The following is a 21,871-nucleotide window of genomic DNA, read 5'->3' on the forward strand; positions in this document are numbered from 1 at the left end:
TATTCAACTCCCCTGGAGCCACAGCCAGCAGAGAAGCCTGTTTACTTTAGCTTTCAAACCAGCTGCAGCCTGAGAACTGGAGTGTGAGGGGCTGTAACACTAAAGATGGCGGCAACGACAAAGAATTGCTGCAAAATAAACAAACATACATCTGTTGTTTAAATAATAAAAAAAGTTAAAAAAAATAATTTTATTTTTTAATACTTATAACAATATCGATTATTGGGGGCGACTGGGTGGCGTAGCGGAGATTGCGCTTGTCACCAATGCAAGAGGCTGCGGTCTCGACTCCCGGAGTCAGCATTGCCTGCGGCTTGGACCAGTCGTCATACTATCTCAATTGGCAGAGGTAGCGGGTGGAAAGTCGATGGGTGGGGATTGGACTTTGTGGACAGCGACTCCTACAGGTCGGTTTGGTGACGCCTGTACAGCAGAGTCAGGAAGTATCGGGGGCAACGTGAGCCTCCCACGCGTTACTCCTCGCCACTAAGAGACCGCGCTGTCTGGTGAAAAGATGCGACAGGCTGCCTTCTCGTGTACCGGAGGGGACACGTGATGCAAGGCTTCTATCCTCACTACAGCCGACCAGTGGGAGGCATAGTCTAGCAACGTTCAAGACAGGGGAGGGGAGAATTGAAGGGGATAATTGGCGACACGAAATTGGGATGGGAGAAAAATAAGGAGAAAAAGTGGATCAAAAACAAAAAAACAATATTGATTATTATCGATATCGAGTGATATGATAACATATAATATCATATAAAGCTTTGCTTTGAAATTTTATTCAGTAGCTGCCTACCATTGTTGCCTTGATCTATTGTTACCTTGATATGGACACATACTAGCCTACCTACCAAACCACTTGCTTTAATAATATGAAGGATGCTACGTATAATGTTCCTTCTCCAATATGACTGATCTTAGATATAATAAATATATACACTGTATATATACAGTATTATTGTACATGGCTATCATACAATGTTTTCTGGTAGACTATAGGATGAGGTGGGTGGTGTAAGGCAGTGAATGCAGTAGATAGGTATCAATAGGTATACACAGAGTTAAAAGTTTGTACAGTATGGTCAACAGAACCTAGAGTATAGTCAATGGAGTTCAGAGTTTATATTATGGTATGGCGAGTGTGTGTGTGTGGGAGAGAGAGAGAGAGAGGTTTGCCATTGTTCTCATGACTGTATTGAACAGTTTTTGATTTGATGTGATCGATCATGATCTTTTAATACAAAAACGAATCTGCTATGGTTTTAATAACTCAGCAATTAAATTTTTCAGGAGTTATTTGTCCTCGAGGTCTCAGAGGGTCTATTTTAATGGTGCTTTGTCAGGCAGTAGAGGGTTAGACTGTGGTGTCCCACAGGGGAGTTGCCTGGGGCCCCTCTTATTCTCTATTTTTACTAATGATATGCCTTTTTCTATTCAGCAGGCTAGTCTGACTTTATATGCTGATGATTCAACCCTTTATTATGCTGCAGCTACAGACTCCAAGCTTAATCGGGTTTTGGCCAGTGAATTAAACATTTTATATGACTGGATAAAAACAAATAAGCGCTGGTGAGTAACATCTCTAAAACTGTTTGTATGCTTTGTGCTTCAAAACAGTTGCTGAATAGGTTACAAGTGGTACAAAATAAGGCAGCAAGACTCGTTCTTGATTGCTCATATAGAACTAGTGTTGTTGAAATGCATGAACGTCTTAAATGGCGGAATGTTGAGAAAATACTTTCTGCCAACTTACTAATTTGTTTTCAGAAAGTCATCACAACCCACAGTCCTAAATATATCTCTAATATATATTATGAGGAAATCTTTTACAACTCAAATGTGCACATGTATTTTACCAGAGGGGCAAGTAGAGGGCAGATTATTCTACCCCATGCTAAATCTAATGCAAAAAACGGTTTTATATAGGGCTATCAGGGCATGGAATTGTCTTACAAGTGACATACGTGTGACATAAGAGGCGTAGCCAGCTTCAAAAAGAAATTAAGATCTTGCATGTGAGCCAATAATAATGATAATGTTGGGTAATGCAATATGTTATGTTACCTTATATTTTTATATATTTATTTAGATATAATTTGTTTGTGTGTTAATGTTGTTGTGTTTCCTCGGTTTGTACGTCTTGCTATGTTTTAATTGTATTATGTTTTAATTGTATATGTTGTAATGTTTTTATATTTTTTTTTATTTCTCTTTCTCAGATTTTTCTGTTTTTCTCCCCGTCCAATTTAGTCTGCGTGCCAATTCCCCCCCTCCCCTACCTGGCTGCTGTATGCATGTTCTCCTACGAGTCGGTACAAGGGCATCCCGAAGCCGACCGCACGCTTCCTCCGATGCGTGTGGCGACTGCCAGTGACGTCTTTTCACTTGGCAGTGAGGACTCTCATTGGTGAAGTGTAACGTGTGGGAGGGCACGCTATCTCCACCGAGTCCTGCCCCCGCTGAGCAAGCGCCGAGACCTGACCTGTAGGCGTCGCTGTCCACAACGCCAGATTCCCACCCACCAGCTTCCCACCCCCTAACACTGCCAATTGTATTAGTGTGAACGGCCAGCCAAGCTGGTAGCAACGCCGAGAGCTGGGCTCGAACCCAGCATATCCTGCGCTGGTGACGAGCGCAATCTCCGCTACGCCACCTGACCGCTTTATGTTGTAATGTTTTAATGTTGTCTCTGACCCCAGGAAGACTAGTGGACGTCTTGGCGTCAGCTATAGGGGATCCTTTGCTAATAAACAATAAACAATAAATGAAAGTCCACTACAGTCTTTGTATTTTGAAGAGAGAACCACTCAGAAGGGTGCACATTCAGCCCTCCATGACAGTCATTTTGGCCCTCCAAAGGATTTCAGAGAGTGATAGATGTCCTGTATGGGCGCCTTGGACCCCTGAAGTCAAACAGGGGATTAGGATTATAGGTAGAGTTGGGTACCGAACTCTGTACTTTTTTTTTTTATCCACTTTTTCTCCCATTTTCTATATTTTCTCCCATCCCAATTTCGTATCATCCAATTCAACCCTCCCCTGTCTCGAACGCTGTTTCTTGCCTCCCACAAGCCGGCTGCAATGTGGACTAAGTCATACATAGCACAAGTCCCCTCCGGTACTTGAGGTATCTTTTCACCTGCGCAGCTCGATCTCTCAGTGGTGAGGAGTAACGCGTGGGAGGCTCACGCTGCCCCCGACACTTCCTGATTCTACTGCGCAGGCGCACCAACCGACCTGTAGGAGTCGCTGTCCACAACGCCCGATCCCCACCCATCAGTTTCCCACCCCCTAATACGGCCAATGTGTATTACTGTGGACGACCAGCTAAACTGAAAGCAAATGTGGAGCGCTGGGCTCGAACAGGCAAGCCCAGCGTCTCCAGATTTCGTGGCGAGCGCCTTGCCCACTACGCCACATAGCCGCCCTCCGAACTCTGTACTTTTAAGGGTACCGACTGAATTACATCGGTACTACCGAGTACCGAGTACCGATTCCCGCTAGATCAATCAGTACCAAATTTCAGTACCTTTACATTTAGTATAAGAGTGTAATATGCTAGACAAGAGGGAGCCTTTTCCTCAATAATATATATATATTACTGTCCTGTCTCTTGGGTCTCTCTGGAAAGACCAGATGAGGTCAGAGGAGTTTGATAAATATTTACTGAGGATAAATGTTGATATTTAAACATTTATATAATAATAATAATAATAATAATAATAATAATAATAATAATAATAATAATAATAATAATAATAATAATAATAATAATAATAATAATAATAATAATAATAATAATAATAATAATAATAATAATACATGACCATGTGATTTATTTTGTGTGGTGTGTTACAACAATAAATAACTAAATGTTCTAAATAAATAACAATGTTGAAATTGAGAAGTTTGGACTTGTTTTTTACACCCTAAATTACATTTATTATTGTAATAGAATAGTAAGTATAGTGTTATTATAGTACCGAAAAAAGGTAGCCTACCGTTACCGAATTCCAGGAACTGATACTGGTATCGGTTCAAATGTGAACAGTACCCAAGTACTCTATTTGAACGACCACATCAAACAAGAGGTGGATGCGGGCAAATACTGCGGCATGGTCATGCTGGACCTACAAAAGGCCCTCGACACTGTCAATCACTCCATTCTGATTGACAAGCTAAAAGCAATTGGTTTTGATAGTCTATCAGTGAGCTGGATGCAATCCTACCTGGAGGGGAGGGAACAGATGGTGGAGGTAAACGGTACCCTATCCCCCCCCCCCCCTCACAGTGAGCTGTGGTGTTCCACAAGGAAGCATACTAGGACCGCTACTGTTCCTAATTTATGCAAATGACATGTCGTCATCTTGTGACTGCAACTTGTTCCTGTTTGCGGACGACTCAGCCCTGCTGGTCTCTGACAAGAACAAGTTACAGGTTGAAAAAACCCTCAGCTCAGAACTAGGCAAAATTTGCATATGCAAAACAGAGTCCATTCTCTTCGGTTCAAATAACAAACTCAGCAAGACCGACGGCTTCTCAGTTACAGTGGGTGACAATATTGTGTGTCACAAGGAAAGATGAAATTACCTACCTGGGTTTCATCCTAGAGGCTAATCTCTCCTGTGACAAAATGGCATCCAATGTAATAAAAAAAGTCAATCAACGAACTCGATTCTTGTACCGGATCTCCTCTCTGGTAAACAGGAATACCCTGAAGACTCTGGCAGGAGCACTCATTCAAGGGTACTACGACTATGCTTGCACCTCATGGTACCAAAGCACCTCAAAGGCGCTAAAAACAAAATTACAAACATCTCAAAACAAACTGGTCAGACTACTGCTTGACCTTACTCCTAGAACCCACCTCACCCCTGCCCACTTTGACAACCTAGGATGGCTTAGAGTAGACGACAGAGTACAGAAACTTGCAATGGGCCTGGTCTACAAGATACACTACACGACCAAGGTACCCATGTACATGTCAAAATACTTCCCAAAGGTCAGTGAATACCACGATCACAACACCAGAGGGAGCTCCACAAATCATGTTAAACCCAGATTCGGCTCAAACAAGGGACTAAACACGTTTCGTAATTATGCCACATCAATGTGGAACGCCCTACCCAAAGCTTTAAAGGAATGTGAATCACTACCCACTTTCAAAACCACTCTCAAGGAACACCTACGGGAGACTGCAATTCGAAACTGGCCCCTGTAAATGTCCTAACCCAACCCCCTCCAATGTACAGTAATTTACCTAGTATGGTTGTCAATATTCCAATGTACAGTTTTGCTTGTTTGTACAGTGTCTGTCCCCCCCCAACCCCCTCCAATGTAAATTACCTAGTATGGTTGTCAATATCAGTGTACAGTTTTGCTTGTACAGTTGTACAGTGTTCCCCCCCCCAACCCCTCCCTACCCAACCCCCCCCCCCCCCCCCCCCCACACACAACCCCACCCAACCTTTTCCAATGTACAGTTTTTACGTCAAATGTATATACTCCCTTTTCTGGACTCTTTTTGAATCACAAACAGTACTGTATTTGCAAATCTGGTATGTCATAAATGTATAGATGTAGCAGTACTGTCTATCTGTATGTCATGTATGTCATATATGTCCTGATGAATTGAAAATGGGGGACCCTGATGTAAACAAGACGAAAGTCTTTCTCTGGTCTGCATCCCCTTAACAATTGTGTGTATTATTGAGCTGTACTGTGTTGTACCCATTCTGCAATCTGTTAATAAAGTTTTCATTCATTCATTCATTCATTCATTCATTCATTCATTCATTCATTCATTCACACCCAACCCTAATTATAGGATGACTTATTATTCTGTTGGAGGAGTTTCTATATTAACCCTTCAATTACCCCCCCCCCCCCCCCCCCCCCCTTAGTATCCCTTGTGGAAACCAATGGGTACCGCTAGCTACAAGCTAGCTTGCTTTCAATGCTGAAAAGGCTGCTTTTAGGGTGACTGAAGAAATAAAACACTAAAATTCCATTTAAGATTAGAATTACCAAAGGGAACTGGATCAGATGTTACAAAAATTACTACTGGGCAGTGGGCACAGTCCGAACACATGCATACAGAGAGAGAGAGAGAGTGAGAGAGAGAGAGAGAGAGAGAGAGAGAGAGAGAGAGAGAGAGAGAGAGAGAGAGAGAGAGAGAGAGAGAGAGAGAGAGAGAGAGAGAGAGAGAGAGAGAAGACTCCGAATGGAAGGTGCACTTCCTCTTCTAGCACGTTGCGGTCCAGTGCCTTGCTCAAGGACACACATGCATCACATGACACCACCACAGTTCATGACCCCTAGAGGAGGTGACTTTAGGGACACTGAGAGGAGACCTCGATTGGGAGCTTATTATAATAGATCATGAACAACATGCCTATTAAATAACAGGTGAATGAAAACGTGAAAGAAAAACACAAAGCCACCCCCAAACAAGTCACGCGTAATAATGACATGTCCGCATCATGCAGTTGTGCTCAGTACAGTAACAGATCAGCAGCATACTGTACCTAATTCTCTCCTCGCGTCTCCTCTGTTTGCGCTGATGCGCGTCTTTCCGCGCCGTCCGTCTGTGCGACTATTTGCGTCGTTAAAATTACGGCATAATAATAATGTTCCCAGACCGCATCTCAACATGCACTGTATGTAGTACAGTACTGCCGACTCGGTGCTGATCCGCGGTTTGTGCCAGCGGTGTGTTGTGGAAATATTATTATGCAAGGAGAGACCTTTCATCTGATTAAAGGGGAAGGCGGAGTGAAGCGAGTCTTTTTTTTTTTTTTTTTTTTTTTTTTTTTTATATATATAACGGCCGACTGAATGTAAGCTGCTAGGAAACTCATTGTTGTGTCAAACAAAGGCATTTCTCACAATGTGGTGTTCGCGAGAGAGAGAGAGAGAGAGAGAGAGAGGTTTGCCATTGTTCTCATGACTGTATTGAACAGTTAATATATCATTTAGTTTGACAGTTTTGTTGACAGTAAATGATTTTGAATGTGGCCACGTTTTGTTAATTACAGCTCAGCAGGTAACAGTCCTTATAAGACAAGGTATTGCTGTTTTTCATAATTTCATGGAGCTGTAAGTAATTAATACAACATAAGGATTCGATGTCCCTCATGACATCACTGGTGTGGTGACCGTATTCAAACTAATTTACTCTCAATAACTGTCAAACTAAATGAATGTGTGCATTCATTCAAACTGTTTATAGTTGTTGTTGGATGTGTGTGAGATTATGTGCACAATAAACCAGCATTGTTTTTTTGGTAAAGTGCCCCTTTAATGTTTAGCTGATATGAATTTGATTAGGAATTCTTCAAGGGACCAGCCAGGTTTAGCACCTGAATAAACTCACTGCGTTATTCCTTTGATATCCATCTATTATTATTGACAGTTTCCAATGCATTCTAGTGGTTCTGCTTGGTCTGTTGGTGTTCTACCCCCGGGGGGTAACCACACAAAGCTGCATAGTTCTCAGCCAAATAGGCGGTGAGTGATCCTGTTATAGAAATACACATTATGGCAATCCACCCTACAACAAAATGTACCATATTCCATATATTATCTGAACAGCTGTGGACAACACAACCTGAACAGCTGTGGTCAACACAAATTGAACAGCTGTGGTCAACACAACCTGAACAGCTGTGGTCAACACAAATTGAACAGCTGTGGTCAACACAAATTGAACAGCTGTGGTCAACATAAACTGAATGGCTGTTGTCTCCAGCATCAAGTGTCCATGTTGTCTCCAGCATCAAGTGTCCACATCTCTCTAATGTTTCTCACAGAAACTGTTACCAGCATGAAGTCTGCCTCCTGTCCCTTTGATATTGTCCCTACTCGTCTCCAAAAGGAGACCTTTGACATAGTTGGTCCCGCTTGTCATTATTAATAGCTTTCTGGCCACCGGCTCTGTTCCATCCTGTTTCAAACACGCTATGGTCCAGCCCCTTCTATACAACAATTAAGTGACAAAGAGAGGCAAGTGAACTCAATATCAAATCCTAATATTCTGTTAGTGACGGTTTGAACGTCAGTCCAGAAAGACCATAAGATGCGACCAAAAGGTGTGAGTGTGATCTGCCATCAAGTGTCCACATTGTCTCCAGCATCAAGTGTCCACATTGTCTCCAGCATCAAGTGTCCATGTTGTCTCCAGCATCAAGTGTCCACGTTGTCTCCAGCATCAAGTGTCCACATTGTCTCCAGCATCAAGTGTCCATCTCTCTCTAATCTTTCTCACAGAAACTGTTACCAGCATGAAGTCTGCCTCCTGTCCCCTTGATATTGTCCCTACTCGACTCCAAAAGGAGACCTTTGACATAGTTGGTCCCAGAATCCTTGCCATTATTAATAGCTCTCTGGCCCCCGGCTCTGTTCCATCCTGTTTCAAACACGCCATGATCCAGCCCCTTCTATAAAACAATACGAATTTGACTCTACAGTGCCTAGCAACTACAGACCCATTTAAAAATAATATTTTCTATCCAAGGTGCTAGAAAAGGTAATTCTGATCCAGCTGCTGCCTTATCTAGAACAAAACGAAATCTGGGTAAATTCCAGTCAGGTTTCAAGGCAGCTCACAGTACTGAGTCAACTTTACTGAAAGTTTAATGACCTGCTCCTTACTGTTGACTCTGGAAACTGTGACATTTCTATTCTCCTTGATCTCATGATCGGCACAGTAGATCATGCCATTCCTGTTGACCATCTTGAGCATGGGCTCTGTGTAAAGGGCACTGCCTTGGATTGGTTTATCTCATTATCTTAAAAACAGAACTTTTTCGGTTAACATGAGCTATTTCTCTTCCCCCACAGTTAATCTCTCTTGTGGGGTCCCACAAGGTTCCATTCTGGCCCCCATCCTCTTCTCCATCTATATGTTGCCATTAGGTAAGATAATTGAAAAACACAACATCTCCTACCACTGCTACACTGATGACAGCTCTATCTCCCCTTGAAACCCAATGATAAATTTAAACTGCCTCACAGAATGCCTTGAGGGCATTAAATGCTGGATGGCTTACAATTTCCTCCAGCTAAATGAAAACAAATCTGAAATAGTTATTTTTGGTCCTCCAGATTTAATTGAACTAAGCACCAATAGCCTACAGTAGGTCAATTATCCACCTATTTTAAGCCTCACGCCAGGAACCTTCCTGTCATTCTTTGCATGTAATAGCCTTCCCTCTTCCATCAGACTCGTCCCATCCGTCGATTCTTTCAAGTCTTGGCATAAAAGATACTTCTATTCACTAGCGTTTGAATCTTCTTAATGGGTTTTGTGCTGCTTGTATATAGTGTACTGTATGTCTCTTCTATGTACTGATCTTTGTATGCCTGCTTTACCGTATTTGTATGTGTTATTATTATTTACAAGGCCTTGTACAGCACTTTGGTCAACTCTGTTGTTTTTAAACATGCTTTATAGAGTTGAGTTGACTTAACACATTGTATCCAGCATTTAGTGTCCACATTGTTACAGTATAAGTAAAAATGTATATGGAACATAATCCACACGCCAGATCACTACTACAAACTGTGTGAAGTCTTTCATAACAAGAATGATATCAATGAGACACTTGGACACTTAATGCTGGAGACAATTTGAACACTTGACACATGGGTTCAGTAACAAATTGATTATACCTACATACACTTTATATTTTGTATTATTATTATTATTATTATTATTATTATTATTATTATTATTATTATTATTATTATTATTATTATTATTATTATCATCATCATCATCATCATCATCATCATCATCATCATCATCATCATCATCATCATCATCATCATCATCATCATCATCATCATCATCATCATCATCATCATCATTATTATTATTATTATTATTATTATTATTATTATTATTATTATTATTATTATTATTATTATTATTAATAATATTAATTATACAAATTGTAAACATACATACTGTGGCAGCCAGCAGAGAAGCGGGAGAGGAGAGGTGATAGAGAGCAGAAATATGCGTTTCCCACTGTGTGTGTCTATTCCCAAGGAGTTCCGGTGACAAAACTGGCTTGTACAGAAATCAGGCAGAGGCCCATATATGGAGTTCCGCCACAATCGGCCAGAGTAACGACACCTGTGCCTAATTCACAGAGCGCGACTGGAGAGGGAGAAAGAGGGCGAACAGACAGAGAAGATTGGAGAACCTTGACCAATGGCCTGCTGTTCCACCATGGCTGCTACCAAAAGTGGAGGTGTTGGACCTTAAAATATCTGAGAGAATGAGGGAGAAGGGTAGAGGAGACCCAGCGGATTTGGTGAGGGAGAGAATGCAGGAGAACTGGGCAGGCCACTTACAGATTTACACAGATGGGTCCATGGACCCAAACAGTAAAAGGGTGGGGTCCACATTCCCGCCCTGCGGGTCACCCAGAGCAGACGACTGTCAAAAGGGGTGTCAGTTTTCACATCGGAAGTAGTGGCCTTATTATGGGCAGTACATTGGGTGGAAGAAGTGAGGCCGCAGCAGGTGGTTATCTGCTCGGACTCGGCGGCTGCACTGATGGCTCTGCAGGGGTTAGGCCGGATCCCATCTGTGAACTGCTAACTGCACTTTATAGAGTAGAACGGGCGGGAATCGAAGTGGGGTTCATATGGGTTCCAGCCTATGTGGGGGTGGAGGGCAACGAGGCTGCTGATTTGGCAGCCAAAGAGGCCCTGAGGAGGGAGGAGGTGGATGTGGGCTTAGCCTTGGTTGGTGATCTCAGAATATCGCAGTAAAATAAATTGTGCCAAATACACAACGAAGAGGAGTGCGCTGTTCACTGCAGTACTGGATGCAGGGCTGCCTTGCATCTCACTGAGGAATATACTAAAACCTGAGGAACAGCAAAGTGCAGTGGTGAAAGCTGTCATGGAGTTTCTTGTGGACACAGGCCTGCATCATAAGGTGTAAGGCGACAGTATTGTGCAGTACCTAACACAAACAGTGTGAGGCAGCAATACACCGATGGGCGTCTAGACTGCCGGAAAGCCAAAGAAGAAGAAGAACCTTGACCAAATCCATGGTGGATGTGAGCATAGATATATATAGAACACTAGATAGCTTAAGGCGGAGTCACCAGCGTCACTGAACCGCCGCCATCTTGGGAGGGTCAGCCTTGAGTGAGAGTGAGTGAGCTGCACAGACAAAAATACTCATAACTCGCTGAAATATTGACGGATTTACAAACGGGTTGGTTTGCTATAAACATCAAATATGTAGTTATGATACTGCATACTTATAAAAAAAAATATTTTAAAGATGTTTTTTTTTACAAACCGCTTGAATCATAGCCACGTTAACACTTTCCGTGCCACACACGAGAATACTCGGGTTTATTTATAGGTGGTTGAAAGCCACTCACGAGATTTCTCGGAATTATTATTATTATTTTTTTTTAGCGATCTGAAATCATATTGCATCACGCGAGCCTACCCGAGTATAGCCGAGCGGCGCCGGCGATCATTGTGGAAAAAAGCGCCCCCTGTCGTCTCCCAGATGACATAAGTGATTTTGGAATGGACTCAATGAAAATGAATGGGGAAAAAAATCCGGTACTCCACATTTTCCAGTTCACTGATCCAGCCGGGGTTACCACAGTTCATTCTGGATCCTCTGAGCCCCGCTGATCATGGAGTTCTACTGTATCGCGTTGGATCCATACACTTATCGGTTTTTTCGAATGGTGATCAGGAATTGGAATATACCAGTTGGATACCATCTGATGTCAGGTAAGGACTCTATGTTATCAGTGTTAGGATAATCAGAGTAAGTTTGATGAAGTTATAAGCTGTTTTGTGAAATGGACTCTTTCGGTTTCACTGTAAAAGTCCGAGAGGAAATCAACGGGGCGATTATCCGTGCGCGGCCGTAATGTGCTTGCGTGCACGTATAATATTGATCATCTAGCGTTTATTTGAAAACGATTCATAAAAAGGCTGACGAATATCAACGTTGTGGAATATTCCAGTAAAAGACGATTTTCATAGAATGCTCCAGAATGGGCTGTTTTTTATCTGAAAACGGGTGCTTTTCTAAATGCTCTGAAACGGAAACGACGCGATAAAAAAACAATCTGCCTTGACAGCACTGACTGGAAAATAGTCTTTGATAATTGATAGTTAATAATGCTTGTAATGAACCAAATCGTTTGTAAATCCGTCAATATTTCAGCGAGTTATGAGTATTTTTGTCTGTGCAGCTCACTCACTCTCACTCAAGGCTGACCCTCCCAAGATGGCGGTTCAGTGACGTCGCTCTCCATTGGCCGGCAGCGCGGGCAAGCTATCTAGTGTTCTATATATATCTATGGATGTGAGTAGAAAGAACCATAGATATCTATATGGAAAGAACATTAACGCGCTGTGTATGATCTGTTTTGGAAGGAGGAACCTGTTGTGTGCTACTGCCCTTGCCTGTCTGAGAACCCACTCTGTATGACCCCTGCCTGGACCTTGACCATTCTACTGGATTGTATATGGGAGCTTGCTGTGTGCATTAACCCCTTCCTTCCCACAAACGGCAATAAAACATTTCATTTTCATTTATCTGGTTGTGGACCTTGAAAAAATAATCTTTAAAAAAAAATATATATATATATATACACACACCCACTTCCACCTACACACACTCCACCTCTCACACACACACACAATCACCCTCCACCAACCTATATACACACACACACACACACACACACACACACACACACACACACACACACACACACACACAAATGCAAAAAGCGGTTACTATACTCTGCCCCTAAAGGGCACCACCGATTGTTTGTGACCAATATTACACATTTACAATGTTATACTATTCCACCCTTCACTAGAGCTAATTGTTGCTATAATGGTGTGCTAATCTGTTTTGGCTTGTGGCAATTATTTGTTTAAAAAGAAACTATAGGTTTAACATTGAACAATCGCCTCTTTATTGAGACAGGCTGAGAGGGAGACAGAGTAGAGGAGACACATGAGAGAATGTTCTTTATATTTGAGACAGTAGGAAGGCTGAGAGGGAGACAGGGTAGGGGAGACACAGGAGAGAAGGTTCTTTATTGAGACAGTAGGAAGGCTGAGAGGGAGACAGGGTAGGCGAGACACAGGAGAGAAGGTTCTTTATTGAGACAGGAGGGCTGAGAGGGAGACAAGAGTAGAGGAGACACATGAGAGAAGGTTCTTTATTGAGACAGTAGGAAGGCTGAGACAGTAGAGGAAACACATGAGAGAATGTTCTTTATATCTTATAGGAGTCAGGTATGTCCTATGAATATAGTTAAGATTGATTTGTTGATGGTCCGGGTTACGTGACGCAAGTCGAACATTTGCCCAGGCTTCTTGCCAATCAAAATTTATTTCCAGGTCTGGTATATCCCTCCTCCAGACTGAGTCTAGGGGGAGGACTCCATACGAGGACGTTAGTAATTGATGATACAAATCTGATACAAAACCTCTCGATGTCTCTCTTTCATAGAAGAATTTGTGGTATCTGTGGTGTTCAATTGGTATCCTTAATGGGACTCCATGAGCCTTCAAACATACCAATAACTGTGCGTAAAAATAATATGTGGATCTGGTGAGATTACATTTTTTATGTATTTCTTCATATCTACAAAAACCCTGTTTGTTGAAAACATCTCCTAATGTGAGTATGCCCTGCTTTTCCCATTTAGGGTATCTTATAGGTCGTTTTCCAATCAGGAGTGCATTGTTATTGAATAGGGGAGTATGACTATGCCATTTATGTGGGTTAGAATATTTTTTGTGTGTTTCACACCATATCCGGATCGCATGAGTAATAATGGGGCCAAATTTCAATTCGCATTGCTTAATTGATAATTTGGTGTATACTATGTCCTGCAGTCTATGTGGTGCTACTATATTTACTTCTAAATTTCTCCAGGATGCTGATGCTTGGGAATCAAACCAGGTTGTCAGTGGTCTTAAAGTGTACGCCTTAAAATAGTGGTAAAAATCTGGAAATGCCATACCTCCATCGGCTTTGATTCTCTGTGCGGTGGATCTTTTTATACGTGGTGGTTTGTTGTTCCAAATAAATTAGTATGCGGTAGAGTGTCATTTTCTCCAGTAACCATCTGGAGGGGGTAACGGTAGCATTGAGCTAATGAAGTTGTTGTTGTGGTGAGTTGTTTCTATACAATTTAGTTATATGACATTTAGGTATGACACAGGACTACACAAGCATTTTTAGTATAGAAATGTGTCAACAGACTAAAGCAGGGAACCACAATATTTTGCATACGAATTATGCAGAATGTAATATCATAACTGTCTATTACTTTTCTTGCAATTGAGCCAATTTTCCTTAGGTACGGTTTTGAGGTGTGTGTTCAACAGAATGTAGTATCAAAAACACATTCACAAAAAGTATGGGTTACTGAATGCTGAACTGCATTATTATAATCACTAAGCCAGACCTTACCTGTGTCCCTATATCACTTGTCTCTGCTGCCCTTTGATTAAAAAACGTCCCTATGTCCATTTTCCTTTTTTTTGGGCATATTTCAGTTAGTCACAGTAAACGTCACCTAGTAAAAGTGAGATAATTGACAATATCAAAACATGCTAGGGCTGTACCGAATAGTTCGAAGCTTTGTTCATAATGTTGACATTCAAATTCTAAATCAACATAAAAAATTGTAATAAAAAAGAAAACGTTTATTTTTTTATTTTTATTTTTTTATTTGCCAAGGTATGGCGAGTGCCATACCTTGCCATACCAGAACGACGCCCCTGAACCCAACCCCCTCCAATGTACAGTAAATGTCCTATTAAACCCAATAATACACGAGACCCTCTTCTTGGGACCAAGTAAGGTTTCGTCGATAATCCAATGTACAGTTACACATTTGATTTGATTAGGGATCCCCATTAGCTGGTGCGATAGGAACCAGCTAGTCTTCCTGGGGTCCACACACAAAAAAACATACAAAAACAATCACTATTGCAAAAACAAAATTATTAAAAGTCAGTACACACAATGCATAATGAAACTACTGTAACAATTAAGATAGCTAAAATTACATTAGTGTAAAACAAAAACAAAAAAATTACTTTACAGTGTTAAAAACTATTTAAGATTATTTTAAAAAGTGAATCTACTGTAAATGCAGCAGAGGTTCCGATGCAGGCCATTCCAAAGAGTTAATGCTCTAAAAATAAAAGATCTCCCCAAAGCGCTGGTTCTAGGACCTGGCAATTCAAGCTGCCCACTACTGGAACCTCTAGTGTAATGCTCGTGCACAGTATTACTAAAAACAATCTGATTATGTATAAAAACAGGAGTTTTACTGCTCATGACCAACTTGAACAGCACAAGTATATTACAAGACAATCTATTTTCAACATTAAGCCAAGAGAGGCGGGCATGCATACGGCTCACATTAGACCTTAGTGAGCAGCCCAGTACCAACCGTGCTGCCCTGTTCTGGACCACCTGGAGCTTCCTGAGGTCACCAATGGCAGCAGATGACCACATCGCAGAGCAATAGTCAAGATGACATAAAACTAAACTTTGCACTATCTGACATAAAAGGGGACGGGCAACAAAAGAAGCACATTTCCTGGAAATACCAATTGACGTAAGGACTAATTAACACAAGACGACATGTAAATAATGTTTTTTTTTTATTGTATTTACTTGGTAATATTTAAACACTGGAATAAAACAGACCTGTATTCTGAAATCAAACTCTTGAATAATGGATGTGAATTATATTCCCCTAGTTATGGTTCAAAAACTGTCTCTGGGCTTTAAGTTAAGAGCTCACAAATGTTTTGTGGACCCACAAAGTCAGTGGCTCGTTTACTAGCCACGAAACAGCCGAGACTCTACCTCCAGATGACGTCTGTCTGCTGGTCTGTGTGCTGGTCTGTCTGTCTGCTGGTCTGTCTGCTGGTCTGTCTGCTGGTCTGTCTGTCTGCTGGTCTGTCTGCTGGTCTGTCTGTCTGCTGGTCTGTCTGCTGGTCTGTCTGTCTGCTGGTCTGTCTGCTGGTCTGTCTGCTGGTCTGTCTGCTGGTCTGTCTGTCTGTTGGTCTGTCTGTAATAATAATAATAATAGATTGGATTTGTAATGCACTTTTTGTTCGCTGGGATCCCAAAGTGCTACACTACATGGTTAAAACAGTTAAAAAAAATAGAATAAAATAGTTATTAGTAAAACAAATAAAATACAGAATAAAAATAGAACATAGTTAATTAAAAACATAGTATAAACAGACAATTTAAAAACAAAGCGCAATCAAATTTAAATAAAAAGCTAACAGTCAAAGGCCTTTTTGAACAGATATGTTTTCAGGCCTGCTTTAAAAGAGTCCAGGCTCTGTGGTGCCCTCAGCTGGATGGGGAGGCTGTTCCACAGGCATGGTGCAGAGCTGGGTATTGGGGACCTGAAGGAGCAGGCTACCTGCAGATCTGAGGGTGCGAGTGAAGGATTGTGGAGTGATGAGTTCCTGAAGGTAGAGGGGTGCGTGTCCGTTTATGCAGTTATGGGTGATCGTAAGGATTTTGTAGTTGATCCGGGATGAGACGGGGAGCCAGTGTAGTGAGTGGAGGATGGGGGTTATGTGATCGTGTTTACGGACTCTCATCAGGATCCTGGTGAGTCTGTCTGCTGGTCTGTCTGCTGGTCTGTGTGCTGGTCTGTCTGCTGGTCTGTCTGTCTGTCTGCTGGTCTGTCTGCTGGTCTGTCTGTCTGATGGTCTGTCTGTCTGTCTGTCTGTCTGTCTGCTGGTCTGTCTGTCTGCTGGTCTGTCTGCTGGTCTGTCTGCTGGTCTGTCTGTCTGTCTGCTGGTCTGTCTGCTGGTCTGTCTGTCTGCTGGTCTGTCTGCTGATCTGTCTGTCTGCTGGTCTGTCTGCTGGTCTGTCTGCTGGTCTGTCTGTCTGCTGATCTGTCTGCTGATCTGTCTGCTGGTTTGTCTGCTGGTCTGTCTGTCTGTCTGTCTGTCTGCTGGTCTGTCTGCTGGTCTGTGTGCTGGTCTGTCTGCTGGTCTGTCTGTTGGTCTGTCTGTCTGCTGGTCTGTGTGCTGGTCTGTCTGTCTGCTGGTCTGTGTGCTGGTCTGTCTGTCTGCTGGTCTGTCTGCTGGTCTGTCTGTTGGTCTGTCTGTCTGCTGGTCTGTCTGCTGGTCTGTGTGCTGGTCTGTCTGTCTGCTGGTCTGTCTGCTGGTCTGTCTGTCTGCTGGTCTGTGTGCTGGTCTGTCTGTCTGCTGGTCTGTCTGCTGGTCTGTCTGTCTGCTGGTCTGTCTGCTGGTCTGTCTGCTGGTCTGTCTGTCTGCTGGTCTGTCTGTCTGCTGGTCTGTCTGCTGGTCTGTCTGTCTGCTGGTCTGTCTGTCTGCTGGTCTGTCTGTCTGCTGGTCTGTCTGCTGGTCTGTGTGCTGGTCTGTCTGTCTGCTGGTCTGTCTGTCTGCTGGTCTGTGTGCTGGTCTGTCTGTCTGCTGGTCTGTCTGCTGGTCTGTCTGCTGGTCTGTCTGCTGGTCTGTCTGCTGGTCTGTGTGCTGGTCTGTCTGTCTGCTGGTCTGTCTGCTGGTCTGTCTGCTGGTCTGTCTGCTGGTCTGTCTGCTGGTCTGTCTGCTGGTCTGTCTGCTGGTCTGTCTGTCTGCTGGTCTGTCTGTCTGCTGGTCTGCCTGCTGGTCTGTCTGCTGGTCGACACAGGAACCATATGTAAACATTCTCTGTTACTTTACACTCCTGCAAACACTCCTGACAGTGGCTGTTGTGACAGAAATATAATAATCTTTGCAACGGTGAAAAGCAGTAACTCAAGTTCAAGTTTTGTTTTATTTGTCACTTATAAAGTACATGTACATTACAGTGAAATGCCTGGTTCTCTATGAGCCCCCTGAGAATGTGCTTCATATAGTAAAAATAATAATGTCCAAACACCATACAAAATATACACTATACAAACTAAAGTACAAAATTAAGTACAAAATGCAAACAATTAGGTACAAAAATGCAAACTTCAGTTACTGATATAGTGGTAATAACATGTACACAGAGGGGTACAGATATAGACACACATGTAGAGGGGTACAGATATAGTGGTATAAACACACTGGTATAGATATAGTGGTATAGACACACATGTAGAGGGGTATATATAGTGGTATAAACACACATGTAGAGGGGTATATATAGTGGTATAAACACACATGTAGAGGGGTATATATAGTGGTATAGACACACATGTAGAGGGGTATATATAGTGGTATAAACACACATGTAGAGGGGTATATATAGTGGTATAAACACACATGTAGAGGGGTATATATAGTGGTATAGACACACATGTAGAGGGGTATATATAGTGGTATAAACACACATGTAGAGGGGTATATATAGTGGTATAAACACACATGTAGAGGGGTATATATAGTGGTATAAACACACATGTAGAGGGGTATAGATATAATGGTATAGACACACATGTAGAGGGGTATAGATATAGTGGTATAAACACACATGTAGAGGGGTATATATATAATGGTATAGACACACATGCAGAGTGGTATATATAGTGGTATAAACACACATGTAGAGGGGTATATATAATGGTATAGACACACATGTAGAGAGTATATATAGTGGTATAAACACACATGTAGAGGGGTATAGATATAGTGGTATAAACACACATGTAGAGGGGTATAGATATAATGGTATGGACACATGTAGAGGGGTATATATAGTGGTATAAACACACATGTAGAGGGGTATAGATATAGTGGTATAAACACACATGTAGAGGGGTATATATAGTATAGACACACATGTAGAGGGGTATATATAGTGGTATAAACACACATGTAGAGAGATAGAGATTCAATTCAATTCAAACTTTAATACAGACTCATGGTCCAGATAAAAAAAAAAAAAAAAAAAAACACAACCTATATATAATTACACACAACAGGCAAAAATAACATCACTTAGTTAAAATACACATCAACGTCCCACAGAGATATAGTAGTATACATACACACGTAGAGAGGTGAATGAATGAAAACTTTATTTAAAAGATTGAAGAATGGGTACAATACAGGGGGATGCAGACCAGAGAAAGATGTTTGTCTTGTTTACATCATGTAGAGGGTGCAGATATAGTGATATAATTAAATACACATGTAGAGAGATACTGATAGTGGTATAAACGCACATGTAGAGAGGTACTGATAGTGGTATAAATGTAGAGAGGAGGAGGAGTATATTACTCAAGTCAAATTCACCAGCAGATGCGTGGTAGGAACGATGGCTAAGCAGCTCGATAGTTCCACCCGGACAGGGGTTAACAGTTACACTGACACTCCATGGTAAACAGGGAAACGCGATGAAGCACCGTCCTCCATTATAAACATCATTCATACAACAACACACCTCCATTATAAACATAATTCATACAACAACACATCGTATCTTATGGAAACACGTTGATTCGCTTACATTATTAGCCTACTTCGACATGTTAGGGGTTCAGCTTCTTATCGGTCTACAATTAAACACAACACTTGGAACATTCAACATCATCAACAGTGTGCAGTAAAGAACACACGTTGTAAGAAATCCCCCCCCCATCATATGAAGATGTTATGGTGATCTCATGTATTAATGTGTAAAGCGGTGTCGGTGGAAGCCAGCTCTTCGTCTCGCCATGGAGGCTGTGTTCCAGGCGCCGAAGCGCCGCACCAGAGTGTACGAGTCGTACGGAGGTCCGTTCCCTGTGCCGAGGAGCGAGGAGGAGGAGAGCCGGGCAGAGGAGCAGGTCTACCGGGCAGAGCTGGTCAACCAACACGTCCTGGTCCGGGATCCTAAACACATCCAGGAGCTCTACGGGAGGGTAGGGAGTGATGGAGTGATCATATATGTACTGTCTATCTGTATGTCATGTATGTCATATATGTTATATGAATTGAAAATGGGGGACCCTGATGTAAACAAGACGAAAGTCTTTCTCTGGTCTGCATCCCCTTAACAATTGTATGTATTGAGCTGTACTGTACTCAAGTTCAAGTTTCAAGTTCAAGTTTCTTTATTAGTTGTCATACAGAAGTACAGAATACTTTTATACAAAATGCTTCTTTCTGTTACGCTCCAGAGACTGTGCTAGACAAAAAAGATAAGTATGAAATAAAATAAGTATAGCATGTAAAAAAAAATATAAGTCATGTACGTAGACACAAGTGTTCAGTATGTACATATGTACAATGTTCAATGCAGAATAGAAGTAACTGAGTTACCATACAATATACTATACAATATACTAATATACAATATACTATATAGTGCAAAGCAGAAATGGGATGAGGTACACTGTACCCATTCTGCAATCTGTTAATAAAGTTTTCAATCAATCAATCAATGAATGGAGGGAGGAGGAGGAGGGAAGGAAGGAGTGGAGATATTGATGGAGGGAGGAGGAGGAGGAGGGAAGGAGATATTGATGGAGGGAGGAGGAGGGAAGGATATATGGAGGGAGGAGGAGGGAAGGATATATGGAGGGAGGAGGAGGGAAGGATATATGGAGGGAGGAGGAGGGAAGGATATATTGATGGATGGAGGAGGGAAGGATATATTGATGGAGGGAGGAGGGAAGGCGATATTGATGGAGGGAGGAGGGAAGGAGATATTGATGGATGGAGGAGGGAAGGAGATCTGGATGGAGGGAGGAGGGAAGGAGATCTGGATGGAGGGAGGAGGGAAGGAGATATTGATGGATGGAGGAGGGAAGGAGATCTGGATGGAGGGAGGAGGGAAGGAGATCTGGATGGAGGGAGGAGGGAAGGAGATATTGATGGATCGAGGAAGCGAGGTTTGCGTGTCATCCGTCTGCCTGCCTTCCTTACAGTATGTCCTATGAGTAGTCTCTATGTCAAGTCAAGAGTTTTATTTGTCACGGCATACGAGTATACAATGAAATGCGGGTGGTCTTGCCCGCAACAATGTGCATAATACAAATAGTAATTAGCCTATGCTTCTAGATTTAGTGTTATTTTGGGTAAAGTTGTTTGTTGTGTGTATTTTAGTATTACTTTGGGTAAAGGTGTTTTGTGTGTGTTTGGTATTCATTTGGTAAATGTGTTTGTTGTGTGTGTTAGTATTCATTTGGGTGAAGGTGTTTGTTTGTTTGTGTGTTTTTAGGGATATTTTGGTAAAGGTATTCTGTCCCGAGCCAGACCTGACCACAGCATCTCCAGGCATTGGGAAGGTGAGGAAGCCTATTATTATGACTACTACAAATGACTACTATAACTATTACTACTACAGCCACCACTAATACGAATTACTACTATAACTACTACTACTATTACTACTACAGCCACCACTAATACGAATTACTACTATAACTACTACTACTATAACTACTACAGCCACCACTAATACGAATTACTACTATAACTACTACTACTATTACTACTACAGCTACCACTAATACTAATTACTACTATAACTACTACTACTACTATTACTACTACTACTACTACTACTACTACTACTACTACTACTACTACTACTACTACTACTACTACTACTACTATAACTACTACTACTACTACTACTACTACTGCTACTACTACTACTATTACTACTACAGCCACCACTACTACTACTACTACTACTACTACTACTACTACTATTACTACTACTACTACTACTACTACTACTACTACTACTACTACTACTACTACTATTACTACTACAGCTACCACTAATACTAATTACTACTATAACTACTACTACTACTATTACTACTACTACTACTACTACTACTACTACTACTACTACTACTACTACTACTACTAT

General features: G+C 41.8%; 2 protein-coding genes across 2 annotated transcripts in view; one reads left to right on the top strand and one right to left on the bottom strand.

Moving 5' to 3' along the window:
* LOC311230306 (monoacylglycerol lipase abhd6-A-like) overlaps nt 1-6,708 on the bottom strand; it is a 65,000-nt gene extending 58,292 nt beyond the window's left edge. Inside the window, exon 1 of the mRNA XM_084316539.1 lies at nt 6,531-6,708. The gene's annotated coding sequence lies outside the window, so the exon portion shown is untranslated. The remainder of the gene's footprint in view (nt 1-6,530) is intronic.
* A 12,686-nt stretch (nt 6,709-19,394) lies between these two features.
* tsen2 (TSEN2 tRNA splicing endonuclease subunit) overlaps nt 19,395-21,871 on the top strand; it is a 20,312-nt gene continuing 17,835 nt past the window's right edge. Inside the window, exons 1-2 of the mRNA XM_084316634.1 lie at nt 19,395-19,907; nt 21,209-21,275. Coding sequence (XP_084172760.1) covers nt 19,722-19,907; nt 21,209-21,275 — 253 coding nt within the window. The 5' untranslated portion in view covers nt 19,395-19,721. The remainder of the gene's footprint in view (nt 19,908-21,208; nt 21,276-21,871) is intronic.

This window comes from Notolepis coatsorum, assembly GCF_963971535.1.
Source record: "Notolepis coatsorum genome assembly, chromosome: 6".
NCBI lineage: Eukaryota > Metazoa > Chordata > Actinopteri > Aulopiformes > Paralepididae > Notolepis > Notolepis coatsorum.